General features: G+C 51.2%; 1 protein-coding gene across 1 annotated transcript in view; it reads right to left on the bottom strand.

The window, feature by feature from the left end:
- Positions 1 to 539: 539 nt before the first annotated feature.
- The window catches only part of LMOD1 (leiomodin 1), a 61,438-nt gene continuing 42,030 nt past the window's right edge, over positions 540 to 19,947 (bottom strand). The window contains exons 5-6 of the mRNA XM_050763605.1: positions 3,327 to 4,848; positions 540 to 2,473 (exon numbers count right to left, since the gene is read on the bottom strand). Of these exons, the coding sequence (XP_050619562.1) occupies positions 2,454 to 2,473; positions 3,327 to 4,848 (1,542 nt within the window). The 3' untranslated portion in view covers positions 540 to 2,453. The remainder of the gene's footprint in view (positions 2,474 to 3,326; positions 4,849 to 19,947) is intronic.

The following is a 19,947-nucleotide window of genomic DNA, read 5'->3' as shown; positions in this document are numbered from 1 at the left end:
GAAACGCAGCCTCTGGAGTTCGGGCCCCTTTTCCAAAGCTCACCAGGCTATCTACCCATCTTTTCCTCCTCCTCCCTTGAACTGCCTCCCTCCCCTGGTCCCTAGCACAGCTCCAGGGCGTCCCTGGAGCAGCTGGAGAATCTGGGTTGCGGTCCACCCCCAGGTGGCGCTGCGCTTCCGCACCAGGTTCAAGTGCACCAGAGGAATGATTACATCATCCAGGGCAGAAACAGCATCCCGCAGGAGCACCGCGGAGGGGCCGCTCACTTGTTGCTCGGGACAGTAGGGAGTGGTTTTTCTCTCTGGCTAAATCATGTTTGAAGTTTGGTAGAAAGGGCTTCCTAAGGTGACACCTTTTTAAGGTGTTGGAGCCTTAAGATTTGGAGGTAGGTTGTTTGGGTTCAGGTGAGCATCCAGTGCTTTCCTGCAGCACCGTCACAGCCTTATTTCAGTGAGGGAAGGAAGGAGAGTGTTAATGAGAAGCAGTTCTATGGCCTGAAGACCTGGGCTCAAAACAAAACCAACAAACAAAAAAGACCTGAGCTCTGCCTTTTATTAGCTGTGTGATCATGGATATATTAGTTAACCTCTCTGGGCCAAACTCTATCTGCAAAATAGAATACTGGTATCCACCTCACAGAGTTGAAGGATCAGCTGAAGCAACCTAAAGCATCTAGCTAGTGCCCAGCACCCAGCAGGCCCGGGGGGTGCAGTGGGGCTGACAGTGGGGGCTGACAGTGGAAGCTCTAGCTGGCCTTAGCTCCAGCTCATACCCTTTAGGTCTAGGAGCCAGTGTGTGTCTGTCTCCTCTCCTCTGGGCCCAGTGATTGCTTAGGTGACTGGGGTGACAGGCAAGTGGGTGGAGGGAATGGGAAAGAGTGTGCCCTGGGATCTGAGGGCTTTACCCCAGGACTAGACTGCCCTCTGGTTTTGGGCAGACCTAGCACAGTGATCCTGCTTCCTAGCTGGGGTAGCCTACCCTCACCTCAACGATGGTGAAACTGCTGTGCCTCCTGCTGTTGAGGCAACCTGGAGGCAGAGAAACCTACAAGTGACACAGACCCAAGGTGGCAGTTCCACAGTGCCAAGGGGTGCCAGCACCTTCAAGAGAATGAAATTCAGAAAGATGCCTTTCATCTACACACGATGGTGGGCATGGCAGCATTGTCAGCATTCCTGCAGTTGGGGCAGGAAGCGGAATTGGTGAGTAGATGGGGAGGGCTGGGGAAGATGAGGCCCTTCTGAGCCCTAGGGTACACAGGTATGGGTGCTATTCTCCAAATAGTCACTCCACTTCTCTGCCTGCTGCCTTCCTGGGCCTGTGACTGCTGTGAGGACCTGGCCCTGAGCCTGTGGTTAGGCAGAGTCATGGAATGAGCATCCCTAAACATGCCTAATATAGCCATCCCAGCACCCTGCACTCCACTCTGCCCCAGCACCCCTGAGAACAGCTCTGGCTACTGACTCCAGGCAGCAGGACTGGTTCAGGAGCAGACCTAGTAGAGGCCTGGCCTTCTAGACCTGAACAACCAGGTCAGTGGAGAGTCCTCTGCTCAGAGTTCAGATTTTCCTCCATGCTGCACTTTCTGAGGATGTGAATTTATTTCATGGCCAACTCAAATAGCATGGCAGGGAACCTCAGCTTCTAGAGTCCTCCAGGGAGCCCAGGGTTAGGATCAGGACTCACAGTTCAGGACAACAGGTGGGGCACAGCCATTCACAGCTAAAGGTTTGTATATATTATCAAAATCTTATGGAAAAACAGATACACAGCTATTTATACAGCAGCAGGTGGGTGTGAGGAAAATGTCTACTTTGGCATCAAACCTTCAAGTCCAGCTGCTGTCTGTCCCACTCCTCCTGTCTGGAGTCTACTCCCACCAGGCACTGTCCATCCAGGCCACTGCCCCTGCCACATCCTCTGATTAGCCTGGACTTTGGGGTATCCTCAGCCCCTCCCCATGCTCCCCTTTGTGCCCCCGTGCCTCTCCATCTTTCTGCCATTGTCCCACACAGAATGCCACTGGCCCAGCAGCTTTGCCCCATGGGCTCCTCAGAGGCCTGAATCCTGGCCCTAGAGGGCAGTGGGGCTGGGGTGGATGTGGTCCCTGTGGGACATCTTTCCTGGATCACAGGTCTTTTGCAGCTTGCCAGTTACATGGGCCCTGGACAGTGCCATCTTCTCAGCGATGTGCTAAAAGGACTCTTCTTGTCCGGAAACCTGAGCTCCAGGTATTAAAGCAAAATTTGGAGAGCCTCAGAGACAAGAAAAGGAAAGCGAGAAGAGATAAGGCATCCTTCCTTGAGCGTGACCCAGGCCTTGACTGTCCCATGGCAGAATAGGGACATCCACAGCAGGTCAGCCAGGGACGGGGTGGGCAGGGTCTGTGTAGCCCTGGGAGGTGAGGCCTGAGCAGTCATGGCATTGGCAGATGGTGCCTGGTAGCCTGGTCCTACTGAAGCAGTTTGGGCACTTCCACCTGTAGGGGCAAAGTAGAGACAGGTTAGAGAAGGGAGCTCGGCCACCTCACCTCCCTCCCTACTGGAAGGACACAGGAGACACTGCAATATGTTATGTCTGTGGAATGTGAATGAGGTGTTGACACTGAAGGAGCATTTTTCCTTGTCTGTAAAAATTGGATGTCATCGAGTGACCACTGGAATTACAATGGAAATTGTCCTTTATCTCATGATATCTTGTCCCAGATGATGTTGTGGGGGTTGGGTATCCAGCCAAATGGACAAACGATCATGGACTTTGTCACCCAGGCCAGACTTCCAGGGGAGGCAGAGCTTGGAGAAGTAGGGTGTCCAGGGATGGCTCCTCTGTCCATAGCACTGGCTAGGCAAAGGTAGACTCTCCTTTGCCTAGCCTCTGGGAGAGGTGAGTCTCCCAGAGACCTTTCAGATGGACTGACCTGTAGGACTCGGCTTGTCCTGAGAGGAGGCTAAGTAAAACATGGATCATTTTTGTTTGGGGAAATGGAGAAGACTTAAAGGAAGGACCCGAGGCAAAACTACTCTGTAGAGGCCATTTCTCCATTTTAAGGAGAAACAGGCTTCACTGCAGGATGAAAGAGAAGCATGGAGTGAGGGGCTAAAGGAAGCTCCTTAAAGGAAGGGTAGAGTCTCAGCTCTAGGGAATGTACAAGTGTGACCTGCCTGCAGGCAGAAGGATGCATAAGATGACCTGAAGTTCCCTATGGGCCCTGGGAGTCTATTTCATCTGCAGCCGACAGGAGCTCCTGTGCATGCCTTCCCTTTTGCAGTCCTGCCCTCTCCTCCAGGCCCTAACCAGCCCCGCCCTGTTGGTTCACGCCAACAACTACTTAACTTCTTGAGCTGCTTGAGGTTGCTGGAGCGGATGGCGGCCAATAGCTGGTCACGGGAGTTCTTCTCCTGGGCAGGGAGGACTTTGTCTCCCATCTTCCTCTGGGTAGCTGGTGAGAGTGAATTCTTCAGGTTTTCCATGATAAGGGGTGGAGCCAAGGGAGGGGGAGGGGGAGGTGGGGCAGCTGGAGCACCCCCTTTTTTGGGTGAGTTCTTTGGAGAGGGCTTTGGAGATGGTTGAGGTGAAGGTTTTGGGGAGCCCTTGGCCAGAGCCCCGGCCTTGGGTACCTCCAGCAGATCCTTCTTCTCTCCCTTGGCTTCCTGTGCCTGCCTTTGCTCCTGCAGCCGCTTTTGTCTCTGCTTGTCCATGTTGCGGCTGAGCAGATTGGTGACGGTCATTCGGGGCCCGGCCAGCTCAAAATGGTAGCCCAGCTTGAGCAGGGTAGTATTCTCCTTCAGCAGTTTGGCGATCTCCATCTCTGTCTTGCCTCCACAGATGTGTCGCTGGTTGTGGAAGCGGAGCTCGGTCAGTGTGTTGTTCTGGAGGAGGGCCCGGAAGATGGCCAGGATGCCTTTGCCTGTGATGTGGTTGGAGTCCAGGTTGAGGCTGGTGATGGTCTTGTTGGCCTTGAGCATGATGGCAATGGCAAAGGCCACGTGGTCATCGGCTCGCGTGTTGGCCAAGGCAAACACCTTAACCACAGTGTTGAATTCCAGAGCCTCAGTAAACCGGACCAAGATCTCATTTGTGATGCAGTCTGAGTTGTTGACATTCACCTCAGTCATCTCAGGGTCATTGTTCTTCACTCTTTCCAGAGGCTCATCAAATATGCTGGGAGCTGCCTCCTCCTCCGCCTTGGCCGGCCCTTCAGAGGGCTTGGTGGGGCCACTGGGCATCTGTTTCTCGGGTGTTTTAGTCTTGCTGTCTTCTTTGGCTTCCTTTTCATGTAAGGGTTCATCCTTCTTGACTTTTTCATTCTCCTTTTTGGTGTCTGTGTTCCCAGTTCCTCTTTTTACCTTCTCATCCTCCTTTTTCATGTCTGTGTTCCCACCTGCTCTTTTCATCTTCTCACCCTCTTTTCTGGTGTCTGTGTTCCTACGTTCCCCTTTTACCTTCTCATCATCCTCTTTCTTGGCCACCTCCTTCATCTCCTCTCTCTTTTTATCCTTGTCCCTGCTCAAGCCTGTGTTCCTGTCACTCCCTTTCTTCTCCTCTTCCTTCTTGGTGGCCACTGCCCTCTCCTCTGCTCTTCCATCCTTCCCTGCCTCCTTCTTATCCACTGCAGCCCTGACCCGGCCCTTGTCAATGCCCCGGATGATCTTCTCTTCCTTGGGCTTCTCACCACTCTTGCCATCAGCTTCATCTCTGTCTCTAGAGAAGCTTTTCTTTAAACCACCCCTCTTTGGCTCCTTCCCCAGATCTGAGTCCTGTCTGGGGCCCAGGGCTTTTTTGCTGGCATCTCTGCCCCTTTCCTCTCCATTCTTGGCATCTGTCTTGGTCTCCACTTGCTTGCTTTCCTAAGAATTCAGAAAAGAAAAATAAACATGAAAAGCTGGCTACAGAGGGAGAGGAATGAGTATGGGGATGTGTGGGGGAGCGCTTACGTAACTGCCCTTGAGCCTCTGAAGGACAGTTGTGTTGTTTGGGAGAGTGGGGTGGATGTCTCCATTGAGGGCAGCAAAAGAGGGACTCAGGTTTAAGCTGCAGAAATGGAATGACATCAGACTCAAGGCCTCAGGGTCATGAGACAACCAAACACCTGCAAATGTTGTGGCAGTTCCTTTTATGGAGTATTCTCAGACCCAGAATTGCCCTTTCCTATCATGGGTGATTTAGAAGAACTGCTTCTAAGCAGTGCCATGCCAAGCACATTGGAACCTGAGGCAAAAGGTGAAATACTAACACTGATTCTGTCTTTAAAATTTTGCATTGCTGTTTATTGTGGACTTTTTGCATTAGTTTTATTTTAAAAAATATACATGAGGCCGGGCGCGGTGGCTCAAGCCTGTAATCCCAGCACTTTGGGAGGCCGAGATGGGCGGATCACGAGGTCAGGAGATCGAGACCATCCTGCCTAACACGGTGAAACCCCGTCTCTACTAAAAAATACAAAAAAACTAGCCGGGCGAGGTGGCCGTCGCCTGTAGTCCCAGCTACTCGGGAGACTGAGGCAGGAGAATGGCGGGAACCCGGGAGGCGGAGCTTGTCGTGAGCCCAGGTCGCGCCACTGCACTCCAGCCTGGGCGACAGAGGGAGACTCTGTCTCAAAAAAAAAAAAATACATATATATATACATGAAGGCCGGGCGCTGTGGCTCATGCCTGTAATCCTAACACTATGGGAGGCTGAGGCAGGCGAATTACCTCAGGTCAGGAGTTCGGGAGTTTGGGACCAGCCTGGCCAACATGGAGAAACCCGTCTCTACTAAAATACAAAATTAGCCAGACATGGTGGTGCATGCCTATAATCCCAGCTACTCAGGAGGTTGAAGCAGGAGAATCACTTGAACCTGGGAGGTGGAGGTTGCGGTGAGCCGAGACTGCGCCATTGCACTCTAGCCTAAGCAACAAGAGCAAAACTCTGTCTCAAAAAAAAAAAATATATATATATATATGTGTGTGTGTGTGTGTGTGTGTGGTGTGTGTATACACACACACACATACATGAAAACATCAGTTATCTTACTCACTGACTTTTTGGCATCCACTTGTATTCTGTGCCCAAAGTGAGTGCCTCACATCCCCTCACCTTAGTCCTGGCCCCAGTTTTTAAGGAGTAGGTCAGTAGTTCTGAAATACAGGAATTTTATAAGCCAATACATTTCCAAAGGAAAAATAAAACTGGAGGGATCAACATATGCTAACATTTTATTTTACCAATTAAGGATATTTGTAATTTTTTTTTTTCTTAGAGATGGGGTCTCGTTATGTTGCCCAGGCTGGACTCAAAATCCTATCCTCAAGCAGTCCTCCCACCTCAGCCTCCCAAAGTGCTGAGATTACAGGTGGGAGCCGCCATGCCCGTCCGGTATTTTAAAATTCTATCTACCATCATCGTCTCATCAAAATAAGAAGGAGCTAATTTTAAAGAAGGTAGGCATAACAGAGTAAAGAATATACCTTAACAACAAATATGTGTGTTTTTTAAAATTCACGGTATTGTCCTTATTTTTAGTAAAAACTTAGCTAAGGACAAGCACCTCTCTGTGGAGAGCCCTGGAATTCATTGGGTCAGCTGATCTCTGGAAGACTCTGCCAGATTCTGGATCTTGGATTCTATGACTCAATTTTGACCCCCGAGACACTGAGAAGTTTGTGAGAGAGGCCATGGGACCCTAGTCAGTTGAGCTGCAATGGGGGCTTGAGGTTTTTTTTTTTTTTTTTTTTTTTTTTTGAGACAGAGTCTTGCTCTGTCACCCAGGCTGGAGTGTGATGGTGTGATCTTGGCTCATGGCAACCTCTGCCTCCCAGGTTCAAGTGATTCTCCTGCCTCAGCCTCCTGAGTAGCTGGGATTACAGGCACGCGCTACCACGCCCAGCTAATTTTTGTATTTTTAGTAGAGACGGGGTTTCACCATGTTGGTCAGGCTGGTCTCTAACTCCTGACCTCCTGATCCACCCACCTTGGCCTCCCAAAGTGCTGGGATTACAGGCGTGAGCCACCGTGCCTGGCCAGGGGCTTGAGTTTTATACACAGCATAAGCCACCCACCCACACCTCCGTGGATCCCTGTTTCTTCCTCCATAAGGGTGCACCGAGCCTGAGCCCTGTTTTGAGAGCACTTGCTTCTCATCTTCATCAGAGAAGCAGAGGAAGTGGCAGGGTTAGACATTAGACTTAACTGTCCAACTGTGATGGAGACCCCAGTGCAACTGGGACTTAAAGGGAGGCTGTGATGTCCTCCCCTAAAGGTTTTTCAAGAGGAAGAGACTACGGTTTGAATATTTAAAAAGTTTTCTTTCAAGAATGCCAGGTTGGGGTGTGGGGAGAAGGCAGGGAAGAAAGGAAAGCAGCTCTCTATCACACTCTCTGGCCCATGTTGCATTTCTTCAACCTCCACTCTTCGCCGAGGGAATGGAAAGAAAAGTGAGTCCTATGGAAACGGTTTGTACCTGCACCACAAACACATGCCATTGGGGACCAGCCCCTAGGTTTTTTTAGCAGTGAGAGTCCTTGGCTCCTCTGCTAGAATCACAATAAGCAGCCAAGGGGCACAGCGCCTAGTGAGACAGGGCCTTGGAATGTATCTGTTCTAGCCTTCTGCCCTGCAGGCCCCAAGGTCCAGCTGCGCTGGAGGCCCCACTGGGGCTGTGGTGATGGAGCAAGGGGCAGAGAGCTCCCCCTCACACTCACTCAGGCCCCCAGGGAACTGGGTTTGACCCTAAGATCAACTGGATTCTACCCCAGAGCAGAAGTGATGGTGACCTTACTGAACCTTGATTTGAAAGGGACCGAAGGAGAGGAGTATGCAAATAGAGTGGAAACAAGGAAACTCAATGGATCAGCCCTTTTAGGAAGCTCTTATAATGATCTGCCCATAGTTTGATCAGGGAATTCCATCTCCTATTCCCTGATCTCGTCAAGTTGAGAGCAGTTTCATCAGTGATTCTGTCCACTTTGGGAGCTTGGAGGTGAGAGCTGGAGGCACCAGCTTCTCTAGGCCCATGGTCTAGAGATCAGGCCCTAAGGCAGAGACTCCTGCCCTCCCCTCTTCCTTCCCTTCCCAAAATGTGCACACTTTGGAAGTTCTCAGAGCCCACTGTGCACTGCATAACTTCCCTTTCCAGAGTTCCCACGCCACTTGTAGGCTTCACTCAGAGAGAAATTGGGGATCCATAGAGAACATGACTTAACTAACTTCACCTAGCAAGTTCAGGGAAAGCTGGGTTTCAGACCTGACTGTCTCACTAACAGCCACCAAGTCAGTGTAACCATCTCTGACCTTCCCCATCAGGGGCCAAAGCAGCTCCTCTCTGCCCACCCAGCATCCCTGGGGTGCCCAAGTGCCCAGCTACCACAGAGCTCACCCACTAGCCTCCTCTTTTCACACAGCCCCCTTCAGAGCTAGGACTCCCATTCAGACCCTTCCCTTTCGCCCCTAGCCAGGACTCAATTTAACCTTCTTTCTTTCCTTATTTTTTTATTCTTTTTTTTCTTTGAGACGGAGTTTCATTCTTGTTGCCCAGGCTGGAGTGCAATGGTGCAATCTCAGCTCATTGCAACCTCCACTTCCTGGGTTCAAGTGATTCTGCTGCCTCAGCCTCCTGAGTAGCTGGGATTACAGGCGTGCACCACCACACCCAGCTAATTTTGTATTTTTAGTAGAGATGGGGTTTCTCCATGTTAATCAGGCTGGTCCTGAACTCCCAACCTCACGTGATCCGCCCGCCTCAGCCTCCCAAAGTGCTGGGATTACAGGAGTGAGCCACCATGCCCAGCCTCAATTTAACCTTCTTCCCTGACACCCCACATCCTGACTTCTCCCCTTTGTCCTAATCCAGGACTATTCCCCACTCCCTCCTAGTTACCTCCCCTACACTGGGGTCCTAGTTGGCAAGGATCTGCCAAGTGTCTGTTCTTGAGGAGGTGTGCCAACACTTTAAAAAGAACCTAATGAAAAACAGGCTGGGGGTGGGAGGGAAAGGGTTGATTAATCATCAGTTTCCTCCAAATAGCCAGGAATGAGAGGGGCTGGGGCTGGTTGCAGCTTGTGTAGCCCTGAGCACTCAGACGTTGCCTTAAAAGGAGAAGGAGCCCAGAGTCCTCCCAGGGCTGGGATTTCTGTTGAACTGAGCTCCTCAGAGCCGGCACATAGCAGAGCTGCTTCCTTTGTGCTAATCTGAAAGGGAGGCTAGAACAACTTCTTCTTGCTTCTAGAATTGATGGTGCATCCCGGTGACCTCGAGAGGTTATTTTTGCCTGTGTTTCTGTCTCTAGACCTTACTCAACTGCCTATCCCTTATAGCAGGAGTAGTTTAGGTTAGATATAACAAACAACTTCCATGCAGTAAAGGTCCACAGGCCTCTTGATGAGAAAACTAGGTAGCAACAGTTATTTTTTTCCCTTTGCGAAAAGCATTAGGGTTAGGGGAATCCCACGGGGTGGTTTGGGAGTCCTGGATGGAGGCAGGGGAATGGAAAGGATGACCTCTGAAAGCCTGTACTGACCTGTGACTCATTGAGGCACCTAGTGATCAGACTCAGAGGTAAGAAACGGTTCTTTGCCCCCATCTCCTCCAGGCCTTATGGCGACATGATGTTGCTCTGTGTCTGCCACGTGCGTTAGGATCCAAGTTTAATGCCCTTGATAGGTTCAGATGGGCAAAGCACAGCATTTTCTCCCTTACCTTGGCCCTTCTGATGCTGCTTCCTCTAGAAGTCTTATCTGATTAAACAGAGGAGAGAACATTTCACCACTTCCATTGGCAAAAGATGAGAGGAAGAGGATTATTTGTCTATCCAGAAAGTTTAAAATGAGAACTTACTGAGGGCGAAGGCCAGAGCCTCTGTGTGCTGCATTCGGCAACCACAGCCCACTGATGCCTTGCTAGCCCACGCTGCTCCCCACTGAGGTCACCTCTTTCCTTCCTGTGACCCATCACCCGAGGAGAGGGCATCTCCCTCTCTGCAGAGTCATTTGGCCCCACGTGGCTGCAAGGGAGGAAGTCTGCAGACAGACTCTGGTGAGAACAGCTCCAACAGGAGGTTGGAAGATATGGGTCTGCCTGTGCTTGCAGAGGTCACTTTCCAGCCACTCGCCTAGGAGAGGGCAGAGCCAAAGAGGGCAGGACTGACTGGCAATGACCACACCCCTCACAGGTGATACCACTGCCATGAATTCAGAAGCGTTTGTTCCTTTCCCAAAGCAAGACTGAGGTGATGCCAATTCAGATGGTTTGATGCCACCCTTGCTACATCCCCTCAAGGTGGTCAGTGATACCTATGCGGTCTTTTGATCTGGAGGCATCCGGAATGCCTCTACGAGCTCCAGGCTGAGGGTTGGATCTGTGGCGTCTCCCAACTCTGCTTCTAGGAGACTTTTTCTAGGCCTTGGCTAAAGTTCCCTAGGACATTAAAAGGTGCAGTTTGTGTGGATCTGGAGCTCATTAGAAGGTGGCATTTTTACCTTGGCCTAGGCTGTGGCCTACTGCTGGTTTCTCCTTGACCAAAGTTATATTTATCACGAAAGCCCCAGGGAAATATGTGACATCTCCCAGTCCCACTCCCATGCACAAACTCCTTACCACCTCTCCATCAGCATCCTGCATCAGTCCCCCTGACCCACCTCCACCATGTCTCAAAGCCCCCAAACATTCCCCTGCATTTCCCAGAAAGCTGTCCCAGCAAGAGCTGGGGCTCTGGCCCCACTCCCTTCAGCCACCTGGGGACTTCCTGGTACCAGACACTACAGCTGCCAGTCTCATCTATCTTTACAAGGGAGGGCAGGGAAGAGCTGACCATGGGCTGGAGGGCCTGTCAAAGGTCCCCTGGGAGAGCAGATGCCTTACAGGGCTGGTGTGCTGGGCAGGGCAGGCAGCAGGGCCCAGGGCTGGAAGGGACCGGGGGAGTTCACCCCCTGCAGTCTCCTGCTGCATTCCATGTGGAGTGCCAAATCTTTTATTGTTTTCCACCAAAAAGAAAGATTCTAGAGTCTCCGGAAAGGAAGTTTAAGGAGAGGCAAGGCACGGTGGCTGACCCCTGTAATCCTGTCACTTTGGGAGGGTGAGGCAGGGGGATTGCTTGAGCCCACAAGTTCGGGACTAGCCTGGGCAACATAGTGAGTGAGACTCTGTCTCTATTGAAAATAAATAAATAAATAAATAAATAAATAGACAGGTTGAAGGGAGGTCCATTACCCTATGAGGAAAGTTGGGTTCCTGGCACCAGCTGTCCTGGGTAGGGGCCGTAATGCCTGTTTCCCTGGGTGGTATATGGGGCAGGAGTCCTCTACTGAGGCTAGGGCTAGGTCATTAGACATGAAAGATTCAGATCTTGTAACAACTGATATTGCCCCTAGAAAGTTACAGGTTCCCTTTACGGCTGCCAGGAAAACTGGGGGCTGTTCTGGAAAAGTTCTGCCCATAGCGGTATATGAGCCCATTGGGTCTTTAGACAGTTGGCCCATGTGCAAATCCCAACTCTGCCCCCAACTAGCTCTGTGACCTTGACTGAGTCACTTAGCACGTCTGAACCTGTTGTCTCATATGCACAATGGGACTGATCCCCCTGGGGATCCTCACTGGGTTGTAAGTGGTAGAACCAGGCCTCAAACCTAGATCCTGATGACAAGAAAGCCTTGAATAGGAGATAGGCTGTAAAAATCTAGGTCCTTCTGAGGAGCGATTAAGCCTTGAGGGCAAGCAGTACGGCCCCAACCTCCTCCTCTTTGAGCCCCTGCCCCCTTTGTTTAGTATCTTGGAATTGCTTAGCAGGGTGAAATTTGTTCTTACCCAGTAGCCAATGGAACTACATTGTGTGCTTTTCTATGGAAAATGAAATGACTATGTATTAAGCCCTGGAGACCTGCCTGGAGGGCTGCAAGGTGGGAAGGAATGAGGCTGCTTTGAGAAGCCTCCCCCAAACCCACCCCAGTCCTATGGTGACAGAGGCCAGGGTGGAGTGGGATAGGGACAGGCATTATCCCCACCAACAATAGCAACTAGCACTTGTAGGGAGCTACACTTGTGGCGCCCTGTGGGTACCAGGAGTCTGTCCTCTCGAGCCATTCCACCAAGAATCCTGCTGCGGGCCTTGCTCATACATCCATTCATGGCCCCATTCACCAAGAGGCTTCTGTCAACACTGTATGAGGGACACAGTGCTACATGAGAAACAGTCTTGCCCTCACAAATTAGGGGACATGACGAACCAGGGGACAAGTTCACATCAAAGTGTATACAGCAGAGGGTATTGAGGACATTCCCCCCCCCCCAACACAGAGCAGGCCTCCCCCTGCTGAAGAGTTACCGCTTCAGCCAACAGCATTCCTTCAGGCCAGCCACAGAATCACTGTAGCCTCCCCCAAAAGGCCAGCAGTCCCTTTCTTAGCCACTCTCAGACTGAAGTTCTTCAACTCCTGTTCTGGCAGTGGCTCGGGGACTAGGTCTCAGCATCTGCCAGCAACCCTCTTTTTTGGTTATCCCAGCTGTGACCCTTCCCAACCCATCCCATACCTGCTTCCGCAACTTCAAAGCCCCCACTCTGGGGAAACATTGCCTGTCTCCACTGGCCTTTACGGGATGAGTTCTGAGGGACCCTTCCATTCACTCTTCCTAGTTATAAGAGGCCTCTGGGGAAACTGTGACCCAGAAATGGGGTTGGAGAAGGGAGAAGAAAATGACAAGTGCGGATGGAGTGCAAGTAGAACCTCACCTCCTTAGGTTAACATCTCTGGAAACATACTTTTGGGAATGTTCAAGGGCTTATACAAAAAAACCCGCACAGACACTCAGCTTCTGCCCATACTGGAGCACAGTTAATCCCCTGCAAAACAGGGGCTCAACATAGAATTCCTAATTTGGGGTTGGGGGCTTTGGTGTATGATGGGGGGTGCTACAGGACAGCCTTCCTGTGTACTTTCCGAGACTACTGATAGCGCTGCAGAGCTGGAGCTCCCAGCCCCTGACCAAGGCAGGAGAGAGTAAGAACGCTCAGCAAGGGGGTTGACACAGCACAGGTGCTCTGGAAATGCTTGGTGATGACAGCAAAGTGCACCATCCCCAAATAACCCACATGGAAACTGTCAGAAATGGAAGGGAGTCAGGCTCTTCCAGCATGGCCCCAGCATGGCTCCTCAACACCAGAGCCCACAGAGCTCTCAGCCATCCCCTGCTACCAACCTTAAGCCCTGTTGATAGACAGCATGCGGCCCAATCCGCACCCAATAAACCTGACAAGCAATGCTGGAGGCTTGTGCTCTCATTCCCCAGAAGAATGCTGGCCATGTGAGCACAGCCTCCCACATGCTCAGGGCTTCAGAAGGGTCATCAAGGGCACCCCCCAGGGGAACATGTGTACCTGGTAAAATGTGGGCTGAGAAGCCAAGGCCCATGCAGTCACGAAGCTAAGAAAAGCTGTGCTTCTGCAGGCATCCCAGACGCCCCTACTGCTCCATTCCCACCCTGCCTGACCTCTCAGTGGATTCTCACCGCACTCCAGGAGCCAACCCACTTGTGTGAAGAAACTCGTGGGGGTAGGGCACAGCCTGCAGCCCCCTGGCAAAATGTCTGCAGATGGTGGGGCCTCAGGTGTGAAAATGGCCCCCCCTTCCATCCAGTGAAGAAACTAGAGAAATTCTAACACTGGAGGAGCTCATTTCATTGCTTTGAGCCCATATTTCTTTCTTTCTTTTTCTTTTTTTGCGGGGAAGAGATGGAGTCTTATGTTGCAGGCTGGTCTCGAACTCCTGGCCTCAAGCACTCCTACCGCCTTGACCTCTCAAAGTGCCGGGATTACAGGTGTGAGCCTGGCCTTGAGCCCATAGTTCTGAAGGGCATGGTCCCCGCCCCTGGTTGCCAGTCCACCTGAGAAGTCAAGTTCCACAACCTGAGTTCAATCCTTTTCCCCAAATCCTTAGTCCAGGGAGTACCAAAGAGCTTCCTAACAGCTCACTTCTCCAGTGTAACAGTAGCTAACTGTGGTGAGTGCTGGCTGCCATGCTGCCCCAGGTGCCTCTCATCCAGTTATGCACTCATGCAGTCCTCAGATGACTCTACAACACATCCTCATTTTACAGAAGAAGAAAGTGAAGCCCAAGATTATGCAGCTATTACATGATAAAGCAAGAATTCAAGTTCAGGTTCTCAGGCTCTAGAGTCTGAACTTTCAACCTCTATATTATGCTGTTCGCATTAGTGGGGCTATGTGCTAAGCCGCTCTTTCACCTGAATGCCTGGTCCAGACACAGCCCTTCACCCCCAGCCACCCAACACTGAAATAAGAATGTTAATCACAACATCCACAGCCACCATTTAGTGTTTACAAGGTGCAAGATACCGTGCTAATAAGTGCTTTACTTAAGTCATCAATGTAATTGACTCCTCAGCACTGCCATCTGAAGTGGACAGAGCTTGGTGAGGCTCCAGTCTCAGCAAGACGAGGCTTGAGGGAGGAGACCTTTTGGGCTGCTGGGAGCCGGAGCCTTTCACATGTGCCCACCTTCACCTTCTACCTTGAGGTCTTCCTTTCCCACTGTTTCCTATTTGCTTTTTTTTTTTTTTTTGAGATGGAGTCTTGCTCTGTTGCCCAGGCTGGAGTGCAGTGGTGGGATCTCGGCTCACTGCAAGCTCTGCCTCCCGGGTTCACACCATTCTCCTGCCTCAGCCTCCTGACTAGCTGGGACTACAGGCGCCCGCCGCCACGCCCAGCTAATTTTTTGTATTTTTAGTAGAGACAAGGTTTCACTGTGTTAGCCAGGATGGTCTCGATCTCCTGACCTCGTGATCCGCCCACCTCAGCCTCACAAAGTTCTGGGATTACAGGCGTGAGCCACTGTGCCCGGCCGGTTTTTTTTTTTTTTTTTTTTTTTGAGACAGGGTCTCACCTTGTCGCCTAGGTTGGAGTACAGTGGCGCAATCATGGTTCACTGCAGCCTCTGTCTCCCAGGCTCAAGCGATCCTCCCACTTCAGGCTCTGAGTAGCTGGGACTACAAGCGTGCATAACAACACTTGGCTAATTTTTGTTTTGTTTTTCAGAGATGCATTTCACCATGTTGCCCAGTCTGGTCTTGAACTCCTGTGCTCAAGAGATCCGCCTGCCTCAGCCTCCCAAAGTGCTGGGATTACAGGTGTGAGCCACCATGCCCAGCCTATATGCTTTTTTCATTATGGTCTTAACAACCATCACATTACTGTGGTGCCTAAGAAATTAACTGCTGCAAATTCACTACCTCTGAACAGTGTGCTCAGGGGCAGTTACAGCTTCTGGAGTCCTGGGAGTCAGTGTTAATATGTTCCCCTTTTGCAGATGGTGTCATACTTTTTTTTTTTTTTTTTTGAGACAGTCTTGCTGTGTCACCCAGGCTGGAGTGCAGTGGCACGATCTCAGCTCACTGTAACCTCCGCCTCCAGGGTTCAAGCGATCCTCCTGCCTCAGCCTCCCGAGTAGCTGGGATTACAGGTGCCCGCCACCTTGCATGGCTGATGGTGTCATTCTTAAACTATATCAGTAGTAAGTGGGAGGACTGGAGTTCACACTCACATCTCTTGGGTTCTAGCAGATATACTCTTAACTACTATGCTGTGCTCCCCACGGTCACAGTGGTTCACTAAGGAATAAATGCCACACCCCTGGCAGGAGCTCCTGCAAAGCACACACCACAAACCCAGAGAGAGCCATCTGGGCGTGTGATCATTTGGCCAGATGCACACAAGTGCTAAGCACTGGGCTTAGCTCTGGGGACACAGGGATGGATATAATCTCTATAGAGAGATGGTAAATTGAATGTCACCCCCAAAGGTTCTCAAAGGGACATCCAGCATTCTCTTGGATTTCATGCCAGACTGAGAGGAGGGACCACCTGAAGGAAAGGGTCCCATGGCTTTTGCTAAGGCAGAGTTAGGGAGAAGGCAGCCTCAAGAGACTAAAACCCAAGGTCAGAAACCCACTGGGGGCTGGGTGCAGTGGCTCATGCCTGTAATCCCAGCACTTTGGGAGGCCAAGGTGGGCAGATCACTTGAGGTCAGGAGTTTGAGACCAGCCTGGCCAACACAGTGAAACCCCACCTCTACTAAAAATACAAAAATTAGCCGGGTGTGGTGGTGGGTGTCTGTAATCCCAGCTACTCAGGAGGCCGAGGCAGGAGAATCGCTTGAATCCGGGAGGTGGAAGTTGCAGTGAGCCAAGATCATGCCATTGCACTCCAGACTGGGCGACAGAGTGAGATCACCCTGTCTTGAAAAAAAACAAACCTATTGGGCTTCTAATTTTCACACCATCAGGAGTCAGGGTCTATGGCCCAGGGACCTCCACTGTATGCCACCTTACTCTGTCACTTCCCTGTGTTGCTTTTGCCAGTGCTTGGCAATGAGACTCAAATGAAAAGGCCTGTGCTTAACTTTGAGGCCAAAAAGGAAATAAATGGAGGTAAGAAAACTATGCTCCACACCATAATAAGGCTGGGAAGAGGCAACCCAAAGAATACATGAATGGCACTAACTACAGGGAGCTTGGGGCACAGAGCAGGGCCTGTGGAGGAGGCCTGGCTGAGCGCTAACAAGATCCACAGAAGCAAACAGTAAGCCTGAGAAAGCCCTTCCAGGCTGCTAATGTATGTGGAGCACAGAGCCGGAAGGTTGCACCTGGAAGGAGTGGAGGAAGGTTCCATGAAGGCAGAGACATTTGAGCTGGTTCCTGAAGAAGGAGTGGGAGTTTGGTAAATGGAAAGCAGAGTGTGTAGAGGAAGAGGCTTTCCTCTGCAGCCTCATCTACTTTCTTATTCCCAAGCCTCATCCTACAACGTTGTGCCTTCGCACAGGCATTGCTCCACCCCATTTTCACCCAGCCTCACTCTACTCATGGTCCAGGATCAACATCAGCATCAAGCACGGTGTGCTTTGGGAAGTGACCCCTGACCCCTGAGCCCTTCTCCTCCCCCTCCGCCACAGCTCCCTTCACTCCCTCCCTTGTCTTGGCCCCTATCACTCTGTTTCTTTGTCCATCTCCCCTGCAGGATCAGAGTCATGAAATATGGTTTATTACTGACTTGATGCCTAGCACACAGTATGATGCCTTGGCACATAGTAGATGCTGAGAGTTGCTGAATGAATGAATAAGAAAATGGTGTCAGCCAGGTGCCGTGGCTCACGCTTGTAATCCCAGCACTTTGGGAGGCCGAGGCAGGTGGATCACCTGAGGTCAGGAGTTTGAGACCAGCCTGGTCAACATGGTGAAACCCCATCTCTACTAAAACTAAAAATTAGCTGGGCATGGTGGTGGGTGCCTGTAGTCCCAGCTACTCGGGAGGCTGAGGCAGGAGAATGGCATGAACCTGGGAGGCGGAGCTTTCAGTGAGCTGAGATCCCACCACTGCACTCCAGCCTGGGCAAGAGAGTGAGACTCCGTTTCAAAAAAAAAAAAGGAAAAAGGAAAATGGTGTCCACCAAATAAAACCAAATACTAGTTTGGAATGATGAAGGTCAAGAAAGTTTGTAGAATAAGGAACTGGGCACAAATAAATGACTGATGAATAGAAAACACATGATTTGAGACTGTTGATGTTGGGGATCAGAGGAGTGCTCTCCCATGCTATTCACCACTGTCAGAGACCCATCCTGAGGCTGAAATGCCAGCGGGCTCAGTGTGGCCGGAGATATGAGAACCCTGGACCTCAGCTTTCTCAGCCTAGGCCAGGTTTCTTCCCCAGCCCCCAGAGTCATACTCCTGACCCCTCACCCTAGATCATTTAGGCCAGCAGGGACTGGGTGAGCAGAGCTGGTGAAGACAGCCTGGTGCCAAGGCCCAGGGCAGGCCAAGACAGGGGTAAGATGAGTGGGCATTTGGTGTCAGGGGCCAGGGATGCAAGGCGAATGGATGCCTGTGACTCCATCCCATCTCTGGAAAGAGAACCCAGGGCTCTGCCTTTCAGCAAGACCCACAGCAGAGCATTGCAAAGCAGCCCACATCCTTTCCCAAGGAGGCCGAGCCTGAGATAGCCTCCCTGAAGGGTCCAAGGTCACATGTGCACCTGTCTAGTTTGTGCCCTCTGCTAGTGGCTCTCCAGACTTTCCCCTCCCTCCGGGAGCTGGGTCCAGACCAGGGTGATCCCACACCAGGTTTGACTGCAGGACGCATCCATATATATATTAAACTTCCGGCCAGGTACGGTGGCTCATGCCTGTAATCCCTGCACTTTGGGGAGGCCAATGGGGGCGGATCACCTGAGGTCAGGAGATTGAGACCAGCCTGACCAACATGGTGAAACCCCATCTCTGCTAAAAACACAAAAATTAGCCGGCGTGGTGGCAGGCGCTTGTAATCCCAGCTACTCGGGAGGCTGAGGCGGGAGAATCACTTGAACCCGGGAGGCGGAGGTTGCAGTGAGCTGAGATGGCTGTGTGCGTGACAGAGTGAGACTCCATCTCAGAAAAAATAAAAACAAAAACAAACTTCCCGGAGTCCACATTGAGAAGTACACCAGGGTCTTTGGCCACCTTCTAAGGCCTGCAACCTTGAGGACGTCCAGAGCTGTGAGGAAGGAGGTGGGAGCTGAGAGGCAGTGAGGCAAGGCAGGCCAGCTCCCGGAGCCTGCCCACCACTGACGTTCCTGAAAGGAATGTGATAAACAAGGAGAAGCCCAGCCCCACTGGGCCAGAGGTGGGAAGCTGGGACCAGGGCGGGGGAATGATAGCCATTTTATTCTCCATCTTCACTCTTTCTCCCAAAGGACTGAGCAGCTGGGAAGAAGTCGAGTTTGTTTTAGCAAACAAGAGACTTGTTAGCGTGAAGCTAAGACACAACTCCCAGATCTGTCCTCTGTTATCTACTTTCTTTAGTGGCTTTTCCTTGGACCACCACTCAAAAAGTGATGTTTCAGGCTGGGCACAGTGGCTTATGCATGTAATCCCAGCACTTTGGGAGGCCGAGGCAAGCGGATCACTTGAGGCTCGAGACCAGCCTGGGCAACATGGTGAAACCCCATCTCTACCAAAAATACAAAAAATTAGCCGGGCGCGGTGGTCAGTGCCTGTAATCTCAGCTACTCAGGAGGCTGAAGCAGGAGAATCACCTGAAGCCAGGAGGCAGAGGTTGCAGTGAGCTGAGATTGCACGACTGCACTCCAGCCTGAGTGACAGCCAGACTCTGTCTCAAGAGAAACAAAACAAAACAAAACAAAACAAAACAAAACAAAACCATGCTGTTTCAGGACAAGGCTTGTCTCCTTAATCCTCAATTCTCATCTAGATCATTGCCAGCCCTTTTGCTGCTGAGGAAGGTATGTGGGCAAGAGTGAGACTTAAGCCCTGCCAAATGGAGGCTGCTACTGTGAAATGGGGACACCTCCAACATTTGAATTCAGAGTTTCCTTCCTTTTTAAAGCTGAATAGTATTCCATTGTATGTATGTACCTTGATAATTTTACCATTTTATGTACATACACACCTTGTTTATCTATTCATCCATTGATAGACACGTGGGTTGTTTTTGGGATTGTGAATAATGCTGCTATGAACATGGGTGTACCCATATCTGTGTAGGTCATTGCTTTCAACTCTTTGGGAGTGTAGATGGACCCAAAAGTGGAGCTGCTAGAATAAGACCCAAATTCTGACTTCTCTACACTACCCACCTTGACTGCTTCACCTCTTGTTCTATTCAGCACGTCAGTCACCATCTTGCCAGTATCCTCAACCCCGGTCACAAGCGCCAGCCAAAGCCCCAAGCCTACAGCCAAAGCACCGACCGCAGGTCTGTGTGGCTCCTCCTCCCAGGTGCTGGGCTGTCTGGGGAAAGTAGCTCACAGCCCATGTGGTGCTGTCCACTGTCTACAGCCCCTGTGAACCCTCATGCTCACAAATGGCGCCAATGCTGAGGACCGGCTTGAGAGTCAGAAGGCCAGGGTTCCACGCTTTGCTCTTGTGTCAACATGGACAGGTTAATTTGCCTTCCTCATCTGTAAA

Source organism: Macaca thibetana, chromosome 1 (assembly GCF_024542745.1).
Source record: "Macaca thibetana thibetana isolate TM-01 chromosome 1, ASM2454274v1, whole genome shotgun sequence".
NCBI classification, from domain to species: Eukaryota; Metazoa; Chordata; class Mammalia; order Primates; family Cercopithecidae; genus Macaca; species Macaca thibetana.
The sequence above is the reverse complement of the archived record's forward strand: the minus strand, read 5'-3'. Positions and strand labels throughout refer to the sequence as shown.